This window comes from Hyalella azteca, unplaced genomic scaffold (assembly GCF_000764305.2).
Source record: "Hyalella azteca isolate HAZT.00-mixed unplaced genomic scaffold, Hazt_2.0.2 contig4402, whole genome shotgun sequence".
Classification (NCBI taxonomy): domain Eukaryota; kingdom Metazoa; phylum Arthropoda; class Malacostraca; order Amphipoda; family Hyalellidae; genus Hyalella; species Hyalella azteca.
In genome coordinates, this window is record NW_025934619.1 from 5,961 (window position 1) to 30,416 (window position 24,456).

General features: G+C 36.9%; 1 protein-coding gene across 1 annotated transcript; it reads left to right on the forward strand.

Moving 5' to 3' along the window:
• On the forward strand, positions 1-24,423 carry LOC108664833 (mucin-3A). The gene is made up of 10 exons (XM_047880000.1): positions 1-626; positions 9,587-10,000; positions 12,239-15,178; positions 15,383-15,540; positions 16,091-16,210; positions 16,528-16,824; positions 17,237-17,448; positions 20,669-20,838; positions 22,164-22,304; positions 22,811-24,423. The coding sequence occupies exons 1-10, from the start codon at positions 491-493 to the stop codon at positions 22,975-22,977; spliced, it is 4,755 nt and encodes a 1,584-aa protein (XP_047735956.1). The 5' UTR covers positions 1-490; the 3' UTR covers positions 22,978-24,423.
• The last annotated feature ends 33 nt before the right edge of the window (positions 24,424-24,456 follow it).

Genomic DNA, 24,456 nt, shown 5'->3' on the forward strand with positions numbered 1-24,456 from the left:
ATCGGTTTGTGAAGAGACATTTACCAAAATAGAAAAAAAAACATCTATTTATGATGAACTGTTCCCGCAAAGAATGAAATGCACATCACCTCTTAAACTGCTATTCGAATTGAACATAAAATGAAATTTAATTGACAAGCATTGTTCCCCTTTACTAGTAAGGATTTTTGTAATTGCATCTTTAGTAATTTTCACGCAAGCGTAAGGTCATAAGATGTGGCTCATTAGTTTTCTTCAAGATGTGAACTCTTCATCCTGCGATTCGTTGAATCGAGGGCCTCCACCTGAAATTACTGCTAACAAATGTCAATCGATAGCAAATCCATGACTTAAACAACATGGTCCACGGAAACAAGTCTCGATAATGGTCTAACTTGCTTCGCTGTCAATATTATTCGGTTACACTGTCCGTGAATTATGTAGACTTAGCAGAACGGTGATTTTAGGAGAACATGGACTCTAGCAGTTCAATTTCGAGATCATTAAAACGATGAAGCTCATGCATAAGAAAGGCCCTACACAAGGGGCAAGAAATTTGTTTTCGTCAGCTCGATGGATTCTTGTTGTCTTGTTCCTGTCAACCTCGCAGCTGGTGAGAGGAGCTTCAGAAAATTCACATCCAATACGTAAGTTTGATTCTAAGTTTCCATAATAACCTTATCTCTCACATTGCTCTGTAATTTCAGCAAACAAACCGTGGCAACTTATTAAACGCAGGCCTAGAAATACGAAATTTATGTACCTTATTTAATAACATAGTTTCTTTTACAACAATTTTACGATTCCTGAATAGGCCTAATACTAATAAATATTAAAAAATTCTCTCATCTACAGTGGGGGGAAATAAATATTCGTACACTTGAAAAATCGTATTTTAATGTATGTAAGTACACAAACTTAACAGGAAAAGTGATTTAAATTATGTATAGAGACGCATAGTATTCAAAAATACTATCAAAAGAAATTAAATCTCAATGCAACAAAAAACATCTTTAATTACTGACTTGCAGCTGTCTATTTTATTCACCAAGGATCGATGGTAGATTTGAAATTAGAGACATTAACAGTTTTTTTCACACAAATTTATTAGTTATTGTCGACTCATGATTGATTGAATTAAAAAAAATGATCGGTTTTTAAATTCGCGCTCTGAATCTCTTTATTCCACTTTGATTTAATGATTAATAGCCTTAATTGTATTGATATGAAGGAGATTCAGTTCGAGGAAGAATGAATGAATATTTCGAATTCGCCATCAATAATTAGACACTGAATATTTTACATTTCTTCGACACTTGACGTCAACTTTATTAAATATTCTTTCACGGTATCGCTAACAGCACATCATAATCATATAATTGGATCAGCGCTAGCGCTGTTTGAATGCGAGCAAGAACCGTCCTGTGATAGTCACCAACCGCCGCAGCACATCTGCTGGCCCACGCCCCTAACACAAGGCCGCTCGCCGCCCTCTCTGCTCCACTGACCGTGTCACGCAAATTTTCGATGTTTGAATTCGCAAAAACCGTCCCATTTTCGCTGGGGCACCTTCAGAAACTTGTTCTCAACCAATATCTATGGATACATTAGCCCCTTTGCACTGTAATTATAATATAAATGCCTTGCAACTACAATAATTAACGTCAGTGGGGGAAAGGTGATGTTAATCACAACTTTCGCATTCTCATTTTTGGGTAAAGAAAGAACATTAAATACCCATAAATGAATTGTTTTCTCTACCGAACTTGTATACTATATTACTCGAGGCTTCGATTGAGGTTTAAGTTTTAGAACGAAAAAGAGTGATTAATCGGTGATGGTTTGCATTTCATTATTGAAAGTAAGTAAAAGCGAAAAGCTATGTAACCAACAAATAACCATCTGTAAGCAACTGGGTGTTTGCATGTCCACGTTGCTGTACTTTTTTAAGTAATTTAGTACTTCAGTTTGCTTTAACATTTTGACTTCAATGGATAATTAATTTGGACATTCAGATAATACCTTCAACTAAGACAATGGGAAGTGAAGAACATGAATCCGCCGTGCGCTCATGGCATGCTCATGCAAAACGGAACCGGATGTGATGCGCCGCTACGGATTCTGCTTCCGGGATCTTATAACGCTGACTCACTGGAACTATTTCCTGATTTTTTTAATTCCGTTATTATGACAAGTATTATCAGAATTAAGCATGCCCAACCCTCAACGATATCACAAGTAGATGCACTTTAGTTAGACAGTATAGTTTAAATCATTATAGACTAAGCCTTCCTCCTTTAACCAAAATTATCCGAAATTATCCGTTGTCAGATGCGCGAGGGGATGACAATAACATTATAATATTTTTATTTAGTTCCGAGTATTCTCAGCTATAGCTGAACGAATGCCTTTAAAAGCGAAATTGGGAATGATGAAAATGATTTATGCCTGGGTTCATATTAGGTCGAATTAAAGATGTGTTAACAGCCTTTTCGGTCGATGGTTAAAGTGGCAGATAAAAATTAGGAAGGTCCAGGTTCGTGCATACCATAAAATAAATGTTTACATCTATTCTTAAACTATAAAAAAATCGGACCATCTCTGGCTATGTGGCAAATTCGACACACCTGCAACAAACCGTCCGAGACGTCAAATGAAATGGCTACGCAGCGCAGTTTCTTCAGATCGATGCCCGCACTAACTGCCCTGAGTATCCAGTGGTAACGGCCTGACAAGAGCCCTCGTCAGCTTTGCACCACCAGCAGGTCGCACGTCATTATGACGTCTGACAACGACACCTGCTTCAGTGTAACGGCCTGACAAGAGCCCTCATTCACTGTAACGGCCTGACAAGAGCCCTCGTCAGCTCTGCACCACCAGCAGGTCGCACGTCATTATGACGTCTGATAGCGACACCTGCTTCACTGGGCGATCGTCATCAAAACACATTAACTGCTATTTAGTTGTAGCTGCGTGTAATCCTGAAATCAAAGTTAGTCAGGAAATAAAAGAGTATTCTTTTAAGAGTCTTAATTCATGTTTATCCTTATCCGTTGAACACGGGATATTTTTCTTCATACTGATTGCATCGCACAATCAATTTGCGGGACGGCCCGGATAAATTTCTTTGCGTTCGTTTGTGTTATGCGAACAAAGTTGAATGTAACTCTAATCTTGTCGAATAAATGCATTTGCATGAGGGGCTAACTGAACAATGATTCCTCGAGGCTTCATATCATGGAAAACACTATTATTGAGCCAATTGCTATTGACTTTGATAGAAAAGCATGGCTTGTACGGTTGATAACACAATGTAATTTCATGGCTAGTACGAAAGTTTCGGTAGTAACATCAGAGAAAAAGACTACCGTTATTTTGTACAGGATCAATGACGATTGTTTGCATGTTATGTGAAGTTTTCGCGTTTTAATTGTCGTCTAGCATGCAAGGTTGACGTTATCGTGGCTTTGTATTCATACAGCGGCTGCACTTGAACATGATCGATTGTAATCGATGGTGAGCGTTCAAAATACATAGCGAGGTTTGAACTTTTTCCGAATCAACGCATTGTTTCAGACTTCGACCTCGATGTTTAATGATGGGCATTCTCAATCAGCTTACAGTTGAAGCAACCAATTCATGTTAGATTTGTATAATTAAATAGTTAGCGTGCTATGAATGTTTGTAAATTGTCAGGCTGAGGTTCACTATCTGCTATATTATCGGCGATCAACGTACTCACCGATATGTTTGATATTTATGGATTTCAAATGTTTACATGAATTTTTATATAAATTTCATATGCATCATTAAAATTTAATTTGAAATATTCTATAATAAGATTAGAATTGAGAACACAAAGATAGATATGCTGCATCTAGTCCAGCTTAATTTCATCGACCGCTGCAGAAAGCATACGGAACAACTTTAGATGCGCCGTTAAAAACCCCAACAATATGGAGCGTGAGAGTTCACAAGGAATGTGTACAAAAATGCTGGATTCGGATGCGATTCAAGTTTTGACACTAGCCAACTTACACACGCACAAACGCCATTTATTTTGAAATGAAACGATTTTTCGTTCATCTTACGCTTTCAGACGGTTTTAAAATGTTTGATTTTATTGTTTAATTATATTCACACTAGGAATTGAATTTATTCACGACACAATATCTTTTAACGTGTAATAATGATGCTACATGGGTCAGTTTTACATAATCGTCATTTATGTTGGTATCTGGAAGAGGTTTCGAACTGTAGGACATGAAAGCACACTTTATAAGAGATTTTTTTTTCAAAAAGAACATCTAACCAGAGGCAAAAGAAAGCGCTTCACAAACAATTGTTTTATAGAGAAGGCTATTGAGTAAAGTACAAAAACTCACAAAGGAAAATTTTAGAAAATGTTGCTATACCGATTAAACGCAAACAATTCTCAGAAGGATTGTTTTCGCAGGTGCTCTTCTAATCAAAGTACATGAAACAAATTTTCTAAGAATATGTTCTTGGCAGCAGGTTCATACCAGAAGATATGAAAACAACCGGTGCAAGTGACTGTATGTGGCAGCCGTGCTAGACTAGTCTTGCACTACCACGTAACCTAGCATTCCTGCTGATCAATACAGAGACTTAGGTCGTCTAGCTCTCGTGTGAGCTGCTCATCTCTAGGGGATGCTTCTCAGTGACACAACAGACGTCTAAACTATTATCATTGAGACTGTCGTTAACTCATGAACATAAATGTCCAGTGGAAAATAATTAGAATTTTAAACTAAACAAACCAAAAGGATCTACCTATATCTCTCTTCGAGTGAAATTTTTGACATGGATTGTTAGTTCGTCACTCACTAAATTATAGTGATAGTAATTATTTGTTTGATAAGAACTAATCAGTTCTCATGCGGGATTTTAAATCTTAAAATTATTAAGATGGTATTTATTATGATTATTTTTTGCCGATTTTCCCGATGAAGCATAACGCTGAGCATGAATGCACCTGGTGCATAAACGAAAGCAGAAAAAATGGCAACCGACAGGGAGAAGAAACCGAATAACGCATACACGTAAAGCAGCGTATAGTCGAGCTGTGGTCGGTCGTCATGGCGACGCGCGAGGCAGCGCCCAATGTTGATACGGGCTACCACTGGAGACGACCTCTGAAATTACGTCTGCCGGCTTGAAATTACGTCTATGAATAGGCTTGAGCTTCACAACCTTTTGCTGATGCTTAAATAATGAAACAAATTTCAGTAAAAAATGTTGCGTTAAACGTGTTCTTTCTTGTAAAATACCGTACGCAATGATACTTCTAATTTTCTTCTTGATTTACAATAACATATTATTTTCTAGAGGTAAATGTAGAAGACGCATGAAAATTATTGAAAATGATGGAACCTACACATCAATACGAAGGTAATACACCGACGCGCGTGCAGCTATAACCTACACATCAATGCGAAGGTAATACGCAGGTCTTGTAGCGCAGGCTACAGGGCATGCTTGCACTGAGGCCATAAGCCAACTTTACGCCCATATTTCGGCTGCTAAGCAACGATAGCAGCGCGCTATGCAGCACCCGCGGTGCCACTGGATACCACAACATCGTGATATAAAAATAAATAGCTGGAAATCATATTAAAAAAGTTAAACTCCTATCTTATTTAAAAGTGAAGGTAGGGCTAGAAAACTTACGGCTAGAGTGAAAAAAAAATACATCGGATGTACGCTATTTAAGGAGACTTCAAATAATCAGTATTGAGGTCATTGCTCTTATGAAGTCTTACGGCTGGGTCTATTCTCTACTAAACGGCTATACTTTTTGAACCACTATATATCACTTTTTTGCATAGCTACTTACTAATAAGAGTAGCGACTTGAAAAAAATTATTATTGTATATATATATATATATATAGGTGCATGTCAGTTCATTGCTTCAGGATATACTTAATCCTTTCAGTGATTTTTTTTGAGACAGCCCAGTTTCGACCTAACTTAGTTTCTGCACTTATTTTACATTGTATTTCAATAGAACGCTTGTTGCATCAAAGATGGCTTCCACAACGAATAATTTCACAAAGAATCGACTGAATAATCCACAAAACACCAACTCAACTGCATATAAAATTTGAATAAGTAAACTAATAACGCATGATGAATCCTGCTCTGAGTGACAGATTGGTCATGAGCCTAATCTTCTGTTGATTTGTAGCATATTTTTATCGTACGCTAAGAAAGAAGACAAGGCAATTCACCATTTAAGTTTCTCTATTTCTATGTATAATGTTTCACACCGCATGAAGTTTGACGAAACATTGACAATAATTTATGAAAGAATTTCCGAGATCGATATTTTCGACAGCTTTTGTGAAAATGTGAGGGCCTTCTTTCTTTATTCATTAAATCGTTTTCAGCTCCGTTTTCTGGGATTTTGAAGCTCATTTATCAATCAATGGGAATAAGGATTCGTTACGTTGCCACAATAGTAACTATTCAGTACCCACTGCAATCTGCCATGGAAGAATTTCCCCAATTTTTTGTATAGAGCTGACGTATCAAGTCGTCGCAGGCTCACTTCCAATTTTAATACAGTTTTTCAGTAACTCTAGTCAGCATCTTAATAAATTTTTATTTAATCTTTTGCTTGTCTTTATTTTTACAACAATTTTTTGCGCTGCTAAATTATTTTGTCATCTCAATTTTGTTTTTAAGATGCATCGCAATTCTCTGCCTAAATTAAGTAATGTTTACCAACTACATTTCTGAACTTAGTCTTTTTATAACATCAAAATTTCGTTTTAAAGTTACATGAAACTGTTCCACAACTGAATTGAAGGTGTTCTTTGCTGGCGCGAAATATTATATCAAATCCTCTTTTTTTCATTCGATGAAATAGTCGAAATTTTTGTTCTTTCAAGACGTTGGAAGGCTAGAAACCTTCCTTGCACGTTCGCAGTTATTTAGTTAATCATAGATATTCATGTAATAACTGTCCTTGCGGCCATAAACCTTGCAGAATTTTTTATACACAGATTACGATCTACAGTCAGTCTACGTCATTGTTGGTAAATGACAATTAACAATTTTGATGACGAAATTTCGGAAAAAATACTCTTAATTAAGCAAATTTGATACACAGTTATTAGCAAGTTGATATATGTTTGATCATAAATGGGTCAACTTCATAAAATGCAATGATCCAATGATCTTGAATTAACCGCAATCTCTAATGAACTTCAACCTTTAACGAACTACAAGCTCCTATGAAATAAATTATATAATTAAATGAAATCTCTTGTGAACAACAATCTCTCATGAAATACCATTCTAATGAACTGAAATATATGAAAAACTAAAATCAGTAATGAAATACAATTTTTAATAAAATATTATCTGCAATGAACTGTGATCTCAAAAACTTAATCTCTCATGAACTACAATCTCCCACTAGAACAATAATCTTTCACAAAATACCACTAAAATCCTTTGTGAACAATAATTTTATGAATAATAAACATTAACTAACTATAATCATTAATTAACTGTAATAATTAACTAACTATAATATTTAATTAACTGTAATATCTAATTAACTATAATAATTAACGAACTACTGTATAACCAATAATTAACTCTAATCATAATTTAACTATAACTTCTCATAAATTACAATCTTTCATGAACAATAATCTCTAATCGACTTCAGTCTCTAATGAAAAAATCTCCGATGAACTACTTCCGTGATACGATGTCCAGATATAATGGAATGATTCGTAGGTTTTTCGGGAGAACTATTTTCTATTTCCTCAAGGTTTTGATGATTAAAGAATTATCTTGATTGAACTATTTGAACATTCCCTATTGATGTATAAAAGTACTAGTAATCTATTCAGTTTTCGCTATTATTGTATTGCTATAAATTCTCCAGCCAGAATTAGCAAAAATTGGAATCATTCACTGTGTAGTTTCCACCAAGCTTTTTAATTGCTTCTTCATATTCCTTACTGCATGTAAGTGGAAATGTTCGTGAATTTAGAGTACGTACGGTCTACATAAACTATTCAGTAACGTGTAAGAGGTTGTAGCAACTGAGTGCTGCTAATTCTTGTGCTTAGAACCTCTAAGTAGCAGCGCAATCATGAGCTCCATTACTGAATAATACATGTAGCGTCGAAGGCATATGGTTCAGATCGATGTTAATTCGATACAACGATGAATCGCTTCCACATGAATCTGGAACGCTTGTAAACATGCTTTGTAATTTTATTTGAGCAAAACCATGTTTTTTATGTTTTTTATTGGAATCTATGCTTTTTATTGAACATCACAATTGTCATTGTATATGTCTAGAAATAAAACGTTACGATCAATTTATGACGGGATTAATTATTAATGTACGAGATTGAGGTATATCAGCATGTGCTGGCCAGAATTTCAGAAGCCATAGCTTAATCGTAGCCACAGGCAGGAATATTGGGAAAATTAATAGCTTCGGATCATTTTTCCTTTCTTCTTTGTTAACTGCGGGATCAGAAATACCGTACCTAAATACAAATAAACGGGAAAATCATGTGCGAATAATTAGCAGAAATATTGGGTTTTGATTAACATAAATATTCAAAATGTAGCTACCAATTTCAAGGTACAAATTTATTCAAAGCATTACTGAGACACTTCAACTTACGCGAATCGGGGAGGGAGTATCCTAGTCTTCATAGTGGTAATAGCGGTTCCAGCGTTTAGTAGGCCGTAGGCCTGTCGCCGATTATTAACAGTGCAGAACATTCACAGCATTTTGCGGTCTCGAACTCGCAACTCACTGCTTGTGCGCAATTCGCAGCAAAGCTGAGTTATCAATGATAGAGCTGTCATCGCTACTCCTAAATACGGTACCGGCCAAAATTAAATGGATCGTACGAAAACTTCGTCGTTTTCTCACTTAATGTGACACAGCATTATTCCAAAACTATGTTTATTTTTCTCAAGATTGATCAATATTAATAAAGATATCTTGTGTTACTGAACAAATTTTTTGACCTTCTGACTATGGCCTTTGACTATCTTGGTACTCTGAACTGTAACCACTGGGCCACCCTGCCCATGAACTTATCAGTTGTGAATATAGCACTGATCGACTTTACTCTAAGGAAAGGTAATGGAAATTTATTAGTACCTACGGTGAAACTGTAAGCAACTACGACAATAACTACAAACGTAAACGAATACAAATCACTATTGGCCACGAACTAAGTAGGTTTTAAGAGTAGAGCAGTTGGTGTGCAATACGCAGCAAAGCTGAGTTATCAATGGTAGAGCTGACATCGCTACTCCTAAATACGGTACCGGCCAAAACTAAAGGGATCGTACGAAAACTTTGTCGTTTTCTCACTAAATGTGACACAGCATTATTCCAGAACTATGTTTATTTTTCTCAAGATTGTTCAATATTAATAGAGATATCTTGTGTTACTGAACAAATTTTTTGACCTTCTGACTATGGCCTTTGACTAACTCTTGACTATGAACTTCTAAATCAGAGTTAGTTCCTCAAAAAGCTTTACTCAGAGTTAGTTACTTACGGCACATTTTCATGCGTATTACCAATTACAGGAGACTCGATGCTCTCACTGCAGTCCAGTCAGACGGACTCCGGGTCCTCGGTCCGCCTAGTCTCACCAACCCCCGTCTCCCCAGCAGCGCTGCGCAGTCATGTCGTCACCGCCCCCCGAACACCACGACCAAGTTCATCACCAACATCCCCCTCTACCAGTCCGCATTCATTCCATCGATATAATTCATCCTACAGCTCATCTATGAGATCACTTTATAAAGCAAATAATGGCTCAATAAATGTTAACCAATCGGTATCTTTTAATAATTTCAGCAATTATGCATTGACACATAATGCACCATCAAGTAATTCTTCGTCATCCCCCGTCCCGAGATACCGACGACACACATCAGAGCCTAACAGAGCGATGAGAAATTACGTTCTGGAGGACTTCTTGCAGTACATTGGTTCAGGTAATGAAAGTAATTAAGCTCCTCTTGCACATGGATNCTGGAGGACTTCTTGCAGTACATTGGTTCTGGTAATGAAAGTAATTAAGCTCCTCATGGTCATGGATATAATTTTTATCATTGTTTAATGCAGGTTTCATTGAAGACCAGTGAGTATTTCTTATTGAAAATTTTCTTATTGTTTTTCTCTATTCGACGAATTAGTCTTGATAGATCTTATAAATTCAAATATAAGGTTTCTACGGACATTTCATTATAATTTACGACGTTTTGCGTGCAACTATATTCATTATCAAGCAGGGGAAGAGTTTTGCAACACTTGAATTTGAAATTTTAAAATGACGTTAATAATAATGACGTAAAACATAGGGTATTATGATACAGATTGAAAATCAAAGCTTGAATTACAAGAACAGTTTCAACGTACTTACAAATCCGGCAGTTTGAAAATTAATCGCTGGAGACTCCTGCTTAATTGGTGATGAGAGCCTCAGCTATCGCCAGTCTTGTGGCTTCTGGGCATCTCATGACGATTCTGGTGTGGGTCTCCAACGTCGCGCGAGTGAGTGTCTCATTATGAGCCTCTCTCATGTGGTTCTTCGGTCCTCCGGTCTGAAGGTGGCATGTTAGGCTGCGACTCAAAGTCGTGCTGGTCAATCCAATGAAATTTACATTGAGGAGAAGTCTAAAACCTTCTTTGTGGCATGAATATTTGTATACGAGTATAACATTGGTATATAACATTCTTGTATTGGTCCTGACTTTTTGCATGGATTGTTTTTCATTATTAAATTCTTGAGTTCACGTTTTTATAGTAAATCAGGAGTTTGATTCAGTTGGCTGCGGTTGTGCTTCTGATGTTAATCAGCGCAATTGATTTGAAGACTATATCGTTTGTCTTATAGCCCCCAGTCATTTGGTTTTGATAAAAAATTGTCGTAATATATCCTTTGAATGTTGGTTCATTGTCCGTTTGTTTTTGACGTACACGATTGTTTGAAATTTCAGTGCCGATAGTTTTATTCACATAACCGTTGTTTTAGGGAATTTGTTTGCAGATCTGGAATTCAGTTCTTAAGTCAATAGCGGATGTACTTTTAAATGCTCTGTGTATTAGGGCGCGTAAAGTGCTGGTTTTGTATCGCTGTGGACATTCGCTTACTTCGTTCAGTACAATAAACTCCTGATTTACAGTACTATATGTAAATCAAACTCCTGATTTACTATAAAAAAAGAAACTCAGGAATTTATTAATGAAAAATAATCCAAGCAAAAAGTCGGGATCATTACAAGAAACTAATGTTATTTACAAATATTCCTGCCACAAAGAAGGTGGTAGACTTCTCCAGAACGTAAATTACATTGGTTTGACCAGCACGACCTAACATGCCACCTCCAGACCGGAGAACCGAAGAACCACATGAGAGAGGCTCATAATGAGACACTCACTCGCGCGATGTTGGAGACCCACACCAGAATCATCATGAGATGCCCAGAAGCCACAAGACTGGCGATAGCTGAGGCTCTCATCATCAAGCATGAGTCTCCAGCTATTAATTTTCAAACTACTGGATTTGTATGGACGTTGAAACTGTTCTAGTAACTTAAGTTTTGATTTTAAATCTGTAGCCATGATACTCTATGTCTGTACTAACGTTTCAAAAATTTCAAATTCAAGTGCTGCAAAATTGTTGCCCCTTCTTGATAATGAATGTAGTTGCATTCAAAACGTCTTAAATTATAATAAAATATCACTTAGAAACCTTGGATTTGAATTTTAAAGTCCGATCAAAAGCCCAAATTTGTCGAAAAGAGGAAACAAATAAGAAAATTGTTTGTAAGAAAAACTCGCTGGTCTTCAATGAAACCTGCATTATAGAATAACTTCTGCCGAACTACACCAATGTTTTAATAATGTATAGATTTTTTATAAGACATGCAAATAACTTTTTGTAATATAAATAGCCTACTGAATCGGATGCATAGACACACTCAAACAATAAAAATATAACTCAGTACTCACTGCAGTGAGTGACAGAGAGCGCATTTTCTCGTCGATGAAAACTTGGTCACGGAAGGACGGACAAACAGACGGACCGACGGACGGACATGACGAGCATAATAGCGCATTTTCTCCATAAATGAGAAAATGCGCTAAAAATCTGCTCATTATTCATTTTTATAAAAAAATCTGGCATAATTCAGTTTCAATGACCAGCTTCATACTCATTTTCTTCACAGGAGACGGATCAAAAGAAGAATGGCAGCACCATAGCCGAGACACAGCTTGGTTGGAACTGCAATCAGCTTCCAACAACGTTTTTTCCTCACCAACGTATGCGTATCTTCAATCCCCATACGTAACTTTTCCGAGTGCAACATATGTGCGCACCACAATTGTTTCTACAGTGTATAAAACATCAACAGTTTACGCTACAACGATGTACGCTGAGAAGACGCCACTCACAATTTCAACTACTGCTATTGAAAGCGCGCCAACAAATACTTGGCAAGAATTGTATAGAAATTGCACTGAACAAGTGGCTGCTCTGGAGTCAGGCAATAAAAAACACTCGAATATTCTGAGTTCAATAATGCATACAGCATCATTTCTTCAACAAACAACTGTCACATCAGCGATTGGAGAGAGTACGGTTGCTTTTTCGATGGATTCATCCTCATCCATATCAGATATCAATGTTGAACCGACCGCACCAATTTTTATAGCACCATCTCCTACGATGACTATCAGACAACCAGGATCTACAAGTGTGGTGTCCCTGGACGGTTCAACTGAAGATACTCAAGTGACTCAGTCGCTGCCACCTCTACAGTCCTCAACGTTTGGGGTTCACCTTACTGAGTCTCCAGAACTCACTCATACGCCAAGCCTTCCTCCTATTCAAACCATCACTTCCTTGATATTTACCACACCATCCTCAAATTCGGTGACTATTGATGGGCTGAACAATGAAAGCACACCTCAACTATCTTCGTCCTTTATGCCAGAAAATGTTTCCTTTGATGTTGACTTATCTACGGAAGAGAACTTATTCACATCTGGAAGAACTCAAAGCGATAGATTTTCTATGGGTAATGAACTACCAACAACGGCAACAGTGTTCAATTTCACTGAAGTCGAAAACTCAGTATGGCTCATAGATAATAGTAACAATACTAACAAAGAACTAAATGCAACAAGCTTCTTTCCAAATGCTTCTTCTGTAACTCCTTACGTTCAAAATGCTTCTGTCCTCACTGAGTACACTACGCCAGACGATGCAATATTTTATACGGAGAATGTCTCAGAATCGTTCAACTTTTCCGAATTTGCTACCGAATATTTATATGATCGAACAGAGGTTCCACACAGCACTGCCAGTTATATTATGCCTTCCTCCACATTTTCGTCTCCATCAACTGAGATAGTTTCGAACACTGAAATGAATGCATCATTTGCTACTGATATGACAGTTGGGGATTTCATCAACAAAACATCTTTATTTGGGCCTACTGAAACTAGTACACCGCACCTATTTCCAACTTTGATGACAAATGATCATAATCTCACTAGTTTGCACTCGGTTGACAACGTGTTCCAAGGTTCAGGTTATGGAGAGTATGCAACCACATCTCCCTACAGCGTTTCACCCACCATATATTCAACTATTCCATCTCAAATAAATCAATCATATTCTAATTCAAGTCATTCTGCTGAAACATTTCTCAATACAACTCCTCTGTTCACTACAGCAAATGCCACTACGTCGACGAGCACCGAATCTTTCCCTTCCGAAATAACATCGATAAATACATCATTATCTGATCACATTAAAACAATTACGCCGTTGATTTCTTCGTCTGAAGAAACTTCAGTAACTCCGACACCCAAGATTAATATATCCGAAGGAACTACGACAATTCATGAACAATCGACCAAATTATCAACTGCGGAAATATCAGATGAAACGTCCACGACAGAATCCATACACTCAGACTCTACGAGGCCTTCAACTACTCCACCAACCACGGAGTACTCGTCCACCTATTCGACTAAAACCGGGATGACCACTATTCAAGAAGTGACTGAACAAACGAATGCAATACAAACTAATCCAATGACTGCCACCTCTTCGATTACAACTGCAACGACTATTACTCATGAAGAGACTGAGCAAACGGACCCAATAACTACTATATCTTCGACTTCAATTGCAACGACTACTTCTAATAAACTGACTGAGAGAACGGATCCAATAACTATCACATCGGTCATAAGTACTGAAACAATGCTATCACCAACGTCTGCAGGAATCACCACAGAAACCTCAGATCACACTACAACTGGTGACTTCTCTGAGCAATATTACAATACTCAGCTGTCAGAAACGACTTCTGCACAAACCGAGCAGGTAAAGACAACTGCATCGTCAGTCGTAGGCATTAAATCAACACCATCGATGGTCGATGAAAATTTAACTCCAGATCCTGAATATTGGGTTCGGACTGTGATAGAAGGGAAGTTAGATGATTTTGATTTGAACAAAAATACGATCGAAACTGGTCTATCCGAAGTATTTCGCTCTGCATTTGGGGACGGAAAGAATGAGGATTCTGAATTGTTGAAAACTCTTGGTGAACCAGTTACGTTTAACATTCCCAGAAGTGACGATAAGATATTGACAAACAACGTCGACAATGATGCCGAGTCACTTGACAAGTTGACACATTCGTCTGACAGTATTTCAGTGCGGCAAAGAAAGAGGCGAAGTTATTCAAATAAAATGCTGCTTGCAAGCTCAAAGTGGAAGAATTCTATCTTTATGTGGGCTCACCAACCTAAGGATACGCATATTTTGTCGAGGCCCAAACGACAGTCGAGGATGAGCCCCCTTGAGCCTGACGAACTGTCTCCAGTTCCATCTGAAGATTATGACAAAAATATCATTAAGCAGACCGGCCCAATGTATGCCACTGCGTCCCTCGCACGTAATCTAAAAGAGATAAATGCAAAGATTCACAACACCAGCTATGATGAGCGAGCAAATGCTACCGAGATTCTGTACGTGGTTTATGATGGATCAACTCCAATCCCAGCAGCAGAGGCTGTGGGCACGCTCAAGAATATAATCAATGCGAAAATATCTAATGCCATTGGATACAAAGTTCAGCTTACAGAAGGTATGATTAGATTCTGATTACAAAACATGAATTAATTGAATTGAATATACTGCACGATTATTGTTTACCGAATCGCTTTATAATAATATTGCTAATTTAAGCATCGCATATCTAAATATATTTGAAAAATCGTTTCAAGAAAACCGATTATTATAAATGAATTGCTTACAGTTTATTTTTATTGATGTTAACATCTTATTCCAGAGTATTTACGGCACAAGAATGGGGCAAGTCGCCTAACGTGGTTCGAATCGAATATTTGGTTCTGGTACGTAATCAGCATCGCGATTTGTCTGCTTCTGATCATCATTATTCTTATCGGCTTGTACTGTCTCTACTGGAAAAAAACTTCTGGCAAATCGGTGAGTTTTTTTTATAATCACATTTTTTTCTATGAAAATAAATTGAGTAGAATGCTTCATGAGCCACAAATGGGTGCATTTCCACTAGTTTTTTTATATTTGTGATATGATGAGTAATTTTTTTTGTAGTTTTTTGTGGTTTACGTAAAAATGAGTGGCTATTGTTTTTGACCGGTGCTGAATTTTTCAAAAACTGAAAAGTGGACAAGTAACTGCCCACAAAATCCGTCTTCTTGACTTTGATTATTGGTATGACATTTGTTGATCTTGGTTGGTTGTTTTAAAATAACAGATTTTTTGCCCATGTGTACAACATGAAAATAATGGAAAATGCACTGAAATTGATACTTGCATTATTACATGATTGCGTAAAATTCTGAGTAAATAAGAACGTGATCATAAGATTTCTCACAAAAACTTTGTTGGGAAATATTTCTAGCGTTTTTCCAGACCATTAACTTAATCTTAGTCCAGACCCCGTAGTAGAAAAATCGAAATCCTTCTTTCAATACAAACGAATCAAAGAAGTATTTAAATTTTTTCATCGCAGGGTGATTCGCCGGAAGCAGTAACTCGGCGCACTGCAAGAATTTTCGGAGTGTCGGACCCAAAATCTGACGTTGAGGAAGGAACGCTGTCCCGGCCTGGCCTTCAATCAATGGAAGCAGGGGTGAATAAAGATTAGATCGAGCTCAGTAATTTTAATGGGCTTCTTGTCAATGCTGAAAATTACTTGGTATATTACGAATAGAATAAATATAAATAGTGTGAGTTTTACTTCTGATATTTTCTGTTATTATTTCCATGCAAAGAGATTATTGTGGCTTCTGGTTCAACCAAAGAGTATATTATCTTCAATACTGTATGGTTTAGCATTGAATATAAACAAGAACACGGTTTTTGAATGGAGCAATGACATCAACCACTAGAGCTAATTATTAATTACTAATTAGTAATTACTAATTTAATTATGACTTGTATACACAGGAAGTAAGTAGCAGCAGCAGTAGTGAAGGAATAGCAAACCAAGACACCGACGACAGTGCCTTGAGGCCTCAGACAAGAGGATCTCGGCGACGGAGGGACCAGAGTGAGGTGTCCCAGTGGCAACAAGCTGCTAATCCACAGTATGGGGATCCGCCTCACCGCCACCTGCCTCCACCCCGACTGCCACGACTGGCAGCGCCCCTACACACGCTGCCATACGCAGACCTGCCCCCCAGCATATTGAGCCAGACACGTTCTCGGAACAAGAGGGATACTTCTAGCGAGGAGCATACCTCGGTCAGCATGCTGGTCTCTATGAGTTGAATATAATGCCTTATGACTATAATGGGAGAGTGGGTACCATCGCAGTAAGAAGTTTTTGTGATTAGATTGAGACCACCAAGTTCCACTACGATACAAGTAGTAGAACTTGGTGGTAAAAGTTACTCGTTTTTTTTATACTCGTAGAATACTTGGAGTGCACTGAAGACATTTGAAACAACGATAAATAATGTGTATCCTACATAGGATAACTTTTTTGAGATGGGTGTTTACCTAGCGATAAATAATATCCAGAAGTTAATGCTCTACTAGAATTAAATTCACGTTAATTACACTTTAAGCGTTAGTGACGCCTTACTACCATCTGGATTTCTTCAGAGCAGTGAGGTGGTGTGACACTAAAAATAATGTTACAAACGTTTCTCAGGTACCCGAAACAGACACCGACGAGAGCTCGTTCATCGGTCGTCCCGGAAGTTACAGGAGGATCCGCAAGCGTTTCCACGACCTCCTTGCGGATGCCTTCAACATCTTAGACGGCGGGCACCGGGCAGACCGCGTCAACACTCTGGCGGGGTACGACAACACCGCCGCTGCCGATGATGACCTCGCGCGTCCAGTGCCTTCTACGTCTGGCAGGTGAGCACTTCTGCATCTTTTTTATCAAGAAAGTGTCTGGTATTCTAGCCGAACGTTTATGATGATTCAAACAGGGAAAATATCAACAGGAAGAAGAGCAAATGTAATTTCATTTTTAATTTTTCAGCTCTGAAGTCATGAATTTTAAGTAATTGTATTATAGTAGGCAATGGTAAGAATATTTAATATACATAACTTTATTTCATTTTCTTATGCATGAGAACATGTTTCCTTATGTCGACCAATTTCGTGAATTAATTAATGGTAATGATTGATTTTCATGTTTTCACGTAGTGTTGAAAGTTTGGAATGCATTGCGGATGACACTCTTCTTGGATGCAGTGAATCATTTTGTTAATGAAAATTCAATTTTCCGGATATGCTTTCATGTTCTATGAATATTTTTTCTGGATATATCGAAAAAAATAAACGAAGCAAAAGTGAACGATTAGAAACTTGTAAATCAGACGCCATAAATTTTTAGAATGGACTTGACAGTTGATTTTTCGGTCTTAAAAGCAATGACGGGTGATCAAAAACGGTTTTAGGATCTTTGTAAAGACAATGGAGATTTTGCGAGTACGATTTACCGTGCATGGAAAAATGAATGATAATGAATATAAGTTCAAATTGCGTTATTACTGATCTGGGGCCGATTGCTTTGTTATTTTTGTAATAATGTCACAGTTTGGTTTTGCAATTTCGCACCGTATGCAAGACAGATAATGACAGTTTGCAATCAAGCAACATATTTTAGGGTTTATATAGATACATCGGCTAGTAAATCAGATGATTTTTTCGTGAATAAATCATCCCATTTCAACATTTCACTCATTATTAACATTTAATCTGAGAAAAATTTCTAAGCATCCCACACGTCTTCGAAACGATCATCGAAAACTCATTTTTCAGTTCACCCAATTCAGCGCTCGATTTATGTTCCCTGCTCGCAGGTCGCTATTCTCTGCAAAACTCGCCAAAATGCGCAACTTTAACCTTAACAACAACAACAACAACGAAGACAAAGCCGGAAAAAACTTCGTCGGTCCCACTGGCCTTGCCCTGCCTAGTATGTGCAGTTTATTTGCCGTGTGAACACTAATCATTTTCAATTAATTACACTTGCTTATATCATCGAAGCCTTAGGCGCCTCAATTTTCGGTCATTTGAAGAAAGCGACTAAATTTATGTTTGTTTTCGTGCATGTGAAGCTGAAATCAATTCACAATTTAATTTATACGTGCGCGATGAGTTCATATTTTTTGTTAGTAAGAGTAAAAAGTGGCGCAAAATTTCATATCCTCTGCGGTAATGGGATAAGTCAGAAACATCAAATTAAACTGAATTTAATATAATGTTCTAAAACGATGCACGAACCTTAAACTCCTATATGCCCTAAAGGGACAATATAGGAATTTGAAGTTAATCTCAACTCAATTCAAGTCACGAAGGATGCGCGAAAAATGATGTAAACTAAAATTTTATTTTCTTCGCACTTGAGATAACGTCCTGAGATAACGTGAGCGTTCCTCATCTAATGAAAGAGGCGGCAATATCGTATTTAAAAAATGTCAGCAGGCATACTTACTCCCATAATTATTGTTATTACATTATTATTTAATACTATAAACTTTTCATAAACACGTAAAATAATGTTTTTTTCTTGGAACTGGAACGTTTTTATGCTGATGTAACTATTGATTGTATTTTTAAAGTCATTTACCGTCGAATGTACTCAGCTGATGCTTTAATTTTTTGGCTTCAAATAAAGATTCGAATAACGGACTAGAATTTTTACGCGTGCAACGTTAGCACTGCATGGTTTTTTTGTGTCAACACACCTGGAGCAAAAGCGGCATGTGTTTGCTGGAATTTTGATCCCAATTTTTTTTCAGTTGGTGTATTGGATGAAAAAGTTTTCCTACATTTTCATTTCATATTTTAGATTTACAACTTCGCACCGCGAATTTACAAAAAATTCGTAAGTACTTTCTTATAGATCGGTATTTTTTCCGGAAAGCGAATATTGTTGAGTAATGAGAATGGGACTCTGGCTGCGAGGTCAGTTTTTTATATTCCAGACGGTGAATTTCTGCGGAATGAAACATATCCATCATTTACATCACATAGACACATACCTATACATACCACATACATTTTTCCACTTTTCCCACGAATTCTTTAATAAATATCAAATACGGTTCAACGCAAATCATTTCAACGAAAAATTCCAACTAGTAACTTGTAATTTGCTCCTCGCAACCAACAACGGAACCAACGACAAGGATTACAAGGATACTTCATGTTGATCAGAATTAATAAGAAGTAATAATGAAGTATTGGTTCTAACGTGTCTCACCGATATTTTGCTGGTATCTTAAAAGATTTACGAAGCAGCGAAAGATCGAGACGACACTTTCGTGTCCACGTGGGATTAGTAAGGAAGAGTCTAACTGGTAAATTTTGAATCTTTACGGAGGTATGAAAACAACATGCGAAATTATTTCATCACTTCTGCAATTTCAGATGTGATCTCTTGCACGGTGTGATGCACGGGCGTGTTTTATGACTACGAAAATTATGCTTTGTCGGGCAATGTAGTTTTTTTGTTATTTATTAAATGTGAGTTCTGCTGTAAATAAGATAATTTAGTAAAGTTGTATGATATTCATGACTATTCATATGATCTATGATACTAGAGATTTATCGAATGCATCTGTTAGCTTAGTCCTAAACGCCGAATTTTCAAGATTTTGCTGGAATTGTTTGGAATCATTAGTTTTCTGAATTAACATATATACTGCTGGTTTCTAATATATACCGCGGGGCGGCATTTCTAATTCTGAATAAATTTTAATGGATCTCATATCGAACTGGTCCTGTATTCTCCCAGTTGCGCTTTGCGCAATTCTTAAAAATTTGGTTCGAAGTAGTTTGATTTGGGTCCAAAAAATTAGGTTCGAAGACGTTGATGAGGAACTTTGCAGTGGCAGTCGCTGAACTCAACTCAAGTCAAAGTCTTATCCCTCGAACTGGAAATTATAATCAATTAATCTTCTTGTGATGTGCCAAATAATCCTGCAATTATACTTGATCTCGGGAGGTTTCACTTTGGGTTCGATTTTGCAGGAGATTTATGTTGTCGGAAAGGCTCACTCGGCATTCGATTTTGCTGGAGATTTGTGATCCGGGAGATTTGACTTGGCTTTTGATTTTACAGGAGCTCAGCGCCCCCTTCTGCGCCGCCAGAGTTGGGTCGCCCCCCAGCGGACGTTGCCGGTTGGGCGGGTGGAGACCCACAGCATGTCGTCAGACCCCGGTCCGCAGCAGACTTCCTTCAACAGACCCGTGTACAGCCCATAGACGAGTCCTCATACTGCACCACCTCGGGTGGGTCCAAATTTTGGAGTGATTAAATGCAATATTTTAGGATTCATTTTCAGGACAGCCTGTTTTGTGGCCCTAGTATGTATGATTTGAGAAACACGTATTAATAAAAAATATTTGAAGTGCCCGCGGGTTGAAATTTCTTAAAAATGAAAATGTGCAAGTTCAAATTTTATTAAAGTCTCGCATATCTCGATATATTGTCCGCTACATTTATTTAATTTGTTCTTTTAAAAAATCTTTCTGAAAACTTTTGTTATGTTCATGGTAGCAGTAAATATTTTTTTCAATGTTAACTGCTTAGCCAAAGAAATAACAGTGATACCAGGTTCATTGAAAAGCAAGTAAACAGCTTAGGTGGAAGNAATAAACAGCTTACGATGAAGCAGTGCAGAAGACCATCTTTACTGCCTACAGGTAGTGCGGAATTTACTTCATAGCAATAATATAAAATGCTGGACATATTCTCTCACCGAGTTCTCGGCTAGAGCATGAAGACGAAATTGTATTCAGCGCCTCGAACATTTTTATTTCGAACAATCGGTTTGGATACTAAATATGTACTCAGTAAAAGTGGAGGTTTCCGTTACGAATTGAAATCTTTGTCTCTTTAATGTTTCTTACGGAAACCATTAAACTATTTGAATGGAATAGACTGGAGGAAGGATTGAAAGAAGAATTATTGGAATTCAATAAATTGATGGAAGCCAAGCACGGTTTTCTAAAGACTAAATGTGGGTTCCCACGTTAGTTAGACATGGTTAAATGTTTTGTAGTTAGGTTTTGTTTTGTAGTTATGTTTTGTTTTGTAGTTAAATTTTGTTTTGTAGTTATGTTTTGTTTTGTAGTTAGATTTTGTTTTGTAGTTATGTTTTGTTTTGTAGTTAAATTTTGTTTTGTAGTTATGTTTTGTTTTGTAGTTATGATTTGTTCTGTAGTTATGTTTTGTTTTGTAGTTATGTTTTGTTATGTACTTATGTTTTGTTTTGTAGTTATGGGTTGCTGATTTAGGATATGCCCCCTTTAGGAAGTCATTGATTAGTAAATTTCTTGATTAATGATGTATTATTGATAAATTAATTATTTACCACATTAGCCGTGGAAAAATTTTAATTATGAATTAGCTACAGAATTTTGTTGTGTTATTAGTAAATGATGTTTATCACTCATAGATTTTTCATTAATGGTTAGATCGAGTCTTCCCTTCAAACCCATCGCAAGATAACAAATTCGACGTTAAGTTGCCTTGGTGTTTCAGGCGAACCTTTTCCCTGCCCACGAAACTTCGTATGGCATTGCAAAATATTCATACATTCCTCCCCTCCCAGGGGCGCCGCTCCCTGCGTGGGGGGAGGCCGGGGTGACCAGCAGCCGCCCCTCCAGCGCCCGCTGCATCACCCCCGTCGGCGTCCCCGCCCGCAGCTCCCCGCCCTCCCGTGGTCCCGCATCTCCTCCCCACATCACCTCCCGTAATTTACAATTTATTTATAATCTATAGATAATTTATTTGTAATTTATAAGTATTTATAATTTATTCGTATTAATAATTTATTCGTATTTATAATTCATTCGTATTTATAATGTATTCTTATTTATAATGTATATGTATTTATAATTCAACGATTGTAATAAGTCAACTCCGTGTAGATTTTGTAGTTTAAATTATTTTGATCTGAATCTATTATTTAGTTCTTAAAGCAGATTAATATTGATATTCATTATGTACCTTGACGGAAATAATTCTAATAAAAATGGTTTTCGATTATTCATTTGATGTTCGTTTTAGTTTCGAGTTTAGATATTCATGTTATATAAGGAAGACAATCAATTACTGTACTATAATATTTGCAGCAGATATTAGAGTAATGAATGATTTATATAAAATGATACTCCTAATGATTCATATACGAAAGTCCCCCAGTGTTTTTTTTATATACGTTTTTGTACACCAGTATCTTCATTTAATCATTTCCAGCTGCAGAAGCTGCGCTTGCAGAGTCCCTGGGTCTGAGGGTCGGGGACCCCGCCGTCCCCCTCATCCGGGACATCAAGGAGACCCTGAACACCTTCCGAGCCCGCGGTCTCCCCGGGCCCAGACATCAGCGCTACCACGAAGCGTTGGCCCACGAACCTCAAAATTAATGGAGATTTGCAAAATTTTTATTAAAAATATATATTACGAGTGTGTAGACCGCTATAATTTAAGGCTTAGTTAAAAAGATACTAATTAAAATATTAAAGAATTACCTGAAAAATATCTGGATGTCGGACTATATAAATCCATGGTATAAAAAATGCTCAAAAAAGAGCGACGATCAAAATTATTTCAATTCTTTTACTATTGTCTTAGTACAAAGAATATTTTCGTAATCATTTTTTTAAATTAACTAAAAATTCTAAATCTAATCATTAATGTAGACAACATTTTTCGATTTGGGAACATTTTCGAAAAAATGCGAAATAATCCGGAGTCTTTAGCAACACTCAGTGAAAACAACAGCTATCGTGTTGGGAACTTCACATAACCCAAAGTTTGTCCAAATGCCGATCATGAATAGAAGCATTCATACAGCGACCCCGGTAGTAATATTTATTGGATCAAAATGGGTAAAATTGGAGACTCAACTCCGGGTGTGAAAATTTTTTGTTTGCATTTTTACCGGAAATTTTTTTTTTTCATTTTTACCAATGTGAATATTTGTCGACGTGCATACTTGTCGTTTGTTGTGTATATGTATATATTGTAAATACGAACTGCTATAAATTAAAATGTTTTTCTAACCTAGAATTTTATGATGACAAAAGAGTGGTTTAAAAAAGAAAATGGGATGAACTGTGTATGTAATAAGTTTGAAATCTACTTTGAAAAATATGTATATACTTTGACTGCTTTGTTATACACCTATAAATTAAACTATTTCAACGTTTGTAATAAAATCTGATCTTGGCTTGTAAATTTGAAAATATTGCAACATTGTTGTTTCAAGATTTACGCTTATTGTCTTTTAAGGTTTACTGATTTAATTTGACGTTTATGAAAAAAATAATACGTAATTGCCGGATTTTTTTAAAGAATTTTGTTATAGCTAATCGCGACTGCAGATCCTTGTAATATTTCAGACCAATTTATTATAGTAATTGTTTGTACGCCGTTGTGATGAAGATGGTCCGCATAACTTTAAACCGCTTACAGACATTTCATATTTTCGTATTGATTCAATGTTATTGGCTCTTTTGTTTATGCATGACAATTTCTGTGATGCATAACGTATAATATAACATTTTATTCGTATGTTGAAATTTCAAATCCAATGTTTCCAAGTATGACAAACGAAGCCTGATAGAAAACGTAATTGACGACAATTTAAATACACATGAATATTCGTACCCTACACTTTTTGTTGCTCTGTGAGGGATTAGCAATAAGAGTTCCATCTGTGTGCAAAATTTCAGTGTAAAAAGTAAAAATTAATGACTTCCTGTGTGTTGTGGAGGAAACCAAACATCAAAACGTGAGTACAAATCCGTTTCAAACCCGCAATTTTGTACCTATACCCTCGAGTGTTAAACATCAAAACGAGTCGGAAAGATTTTTTTATCCTCACTTGTCTTTAGTGAAAT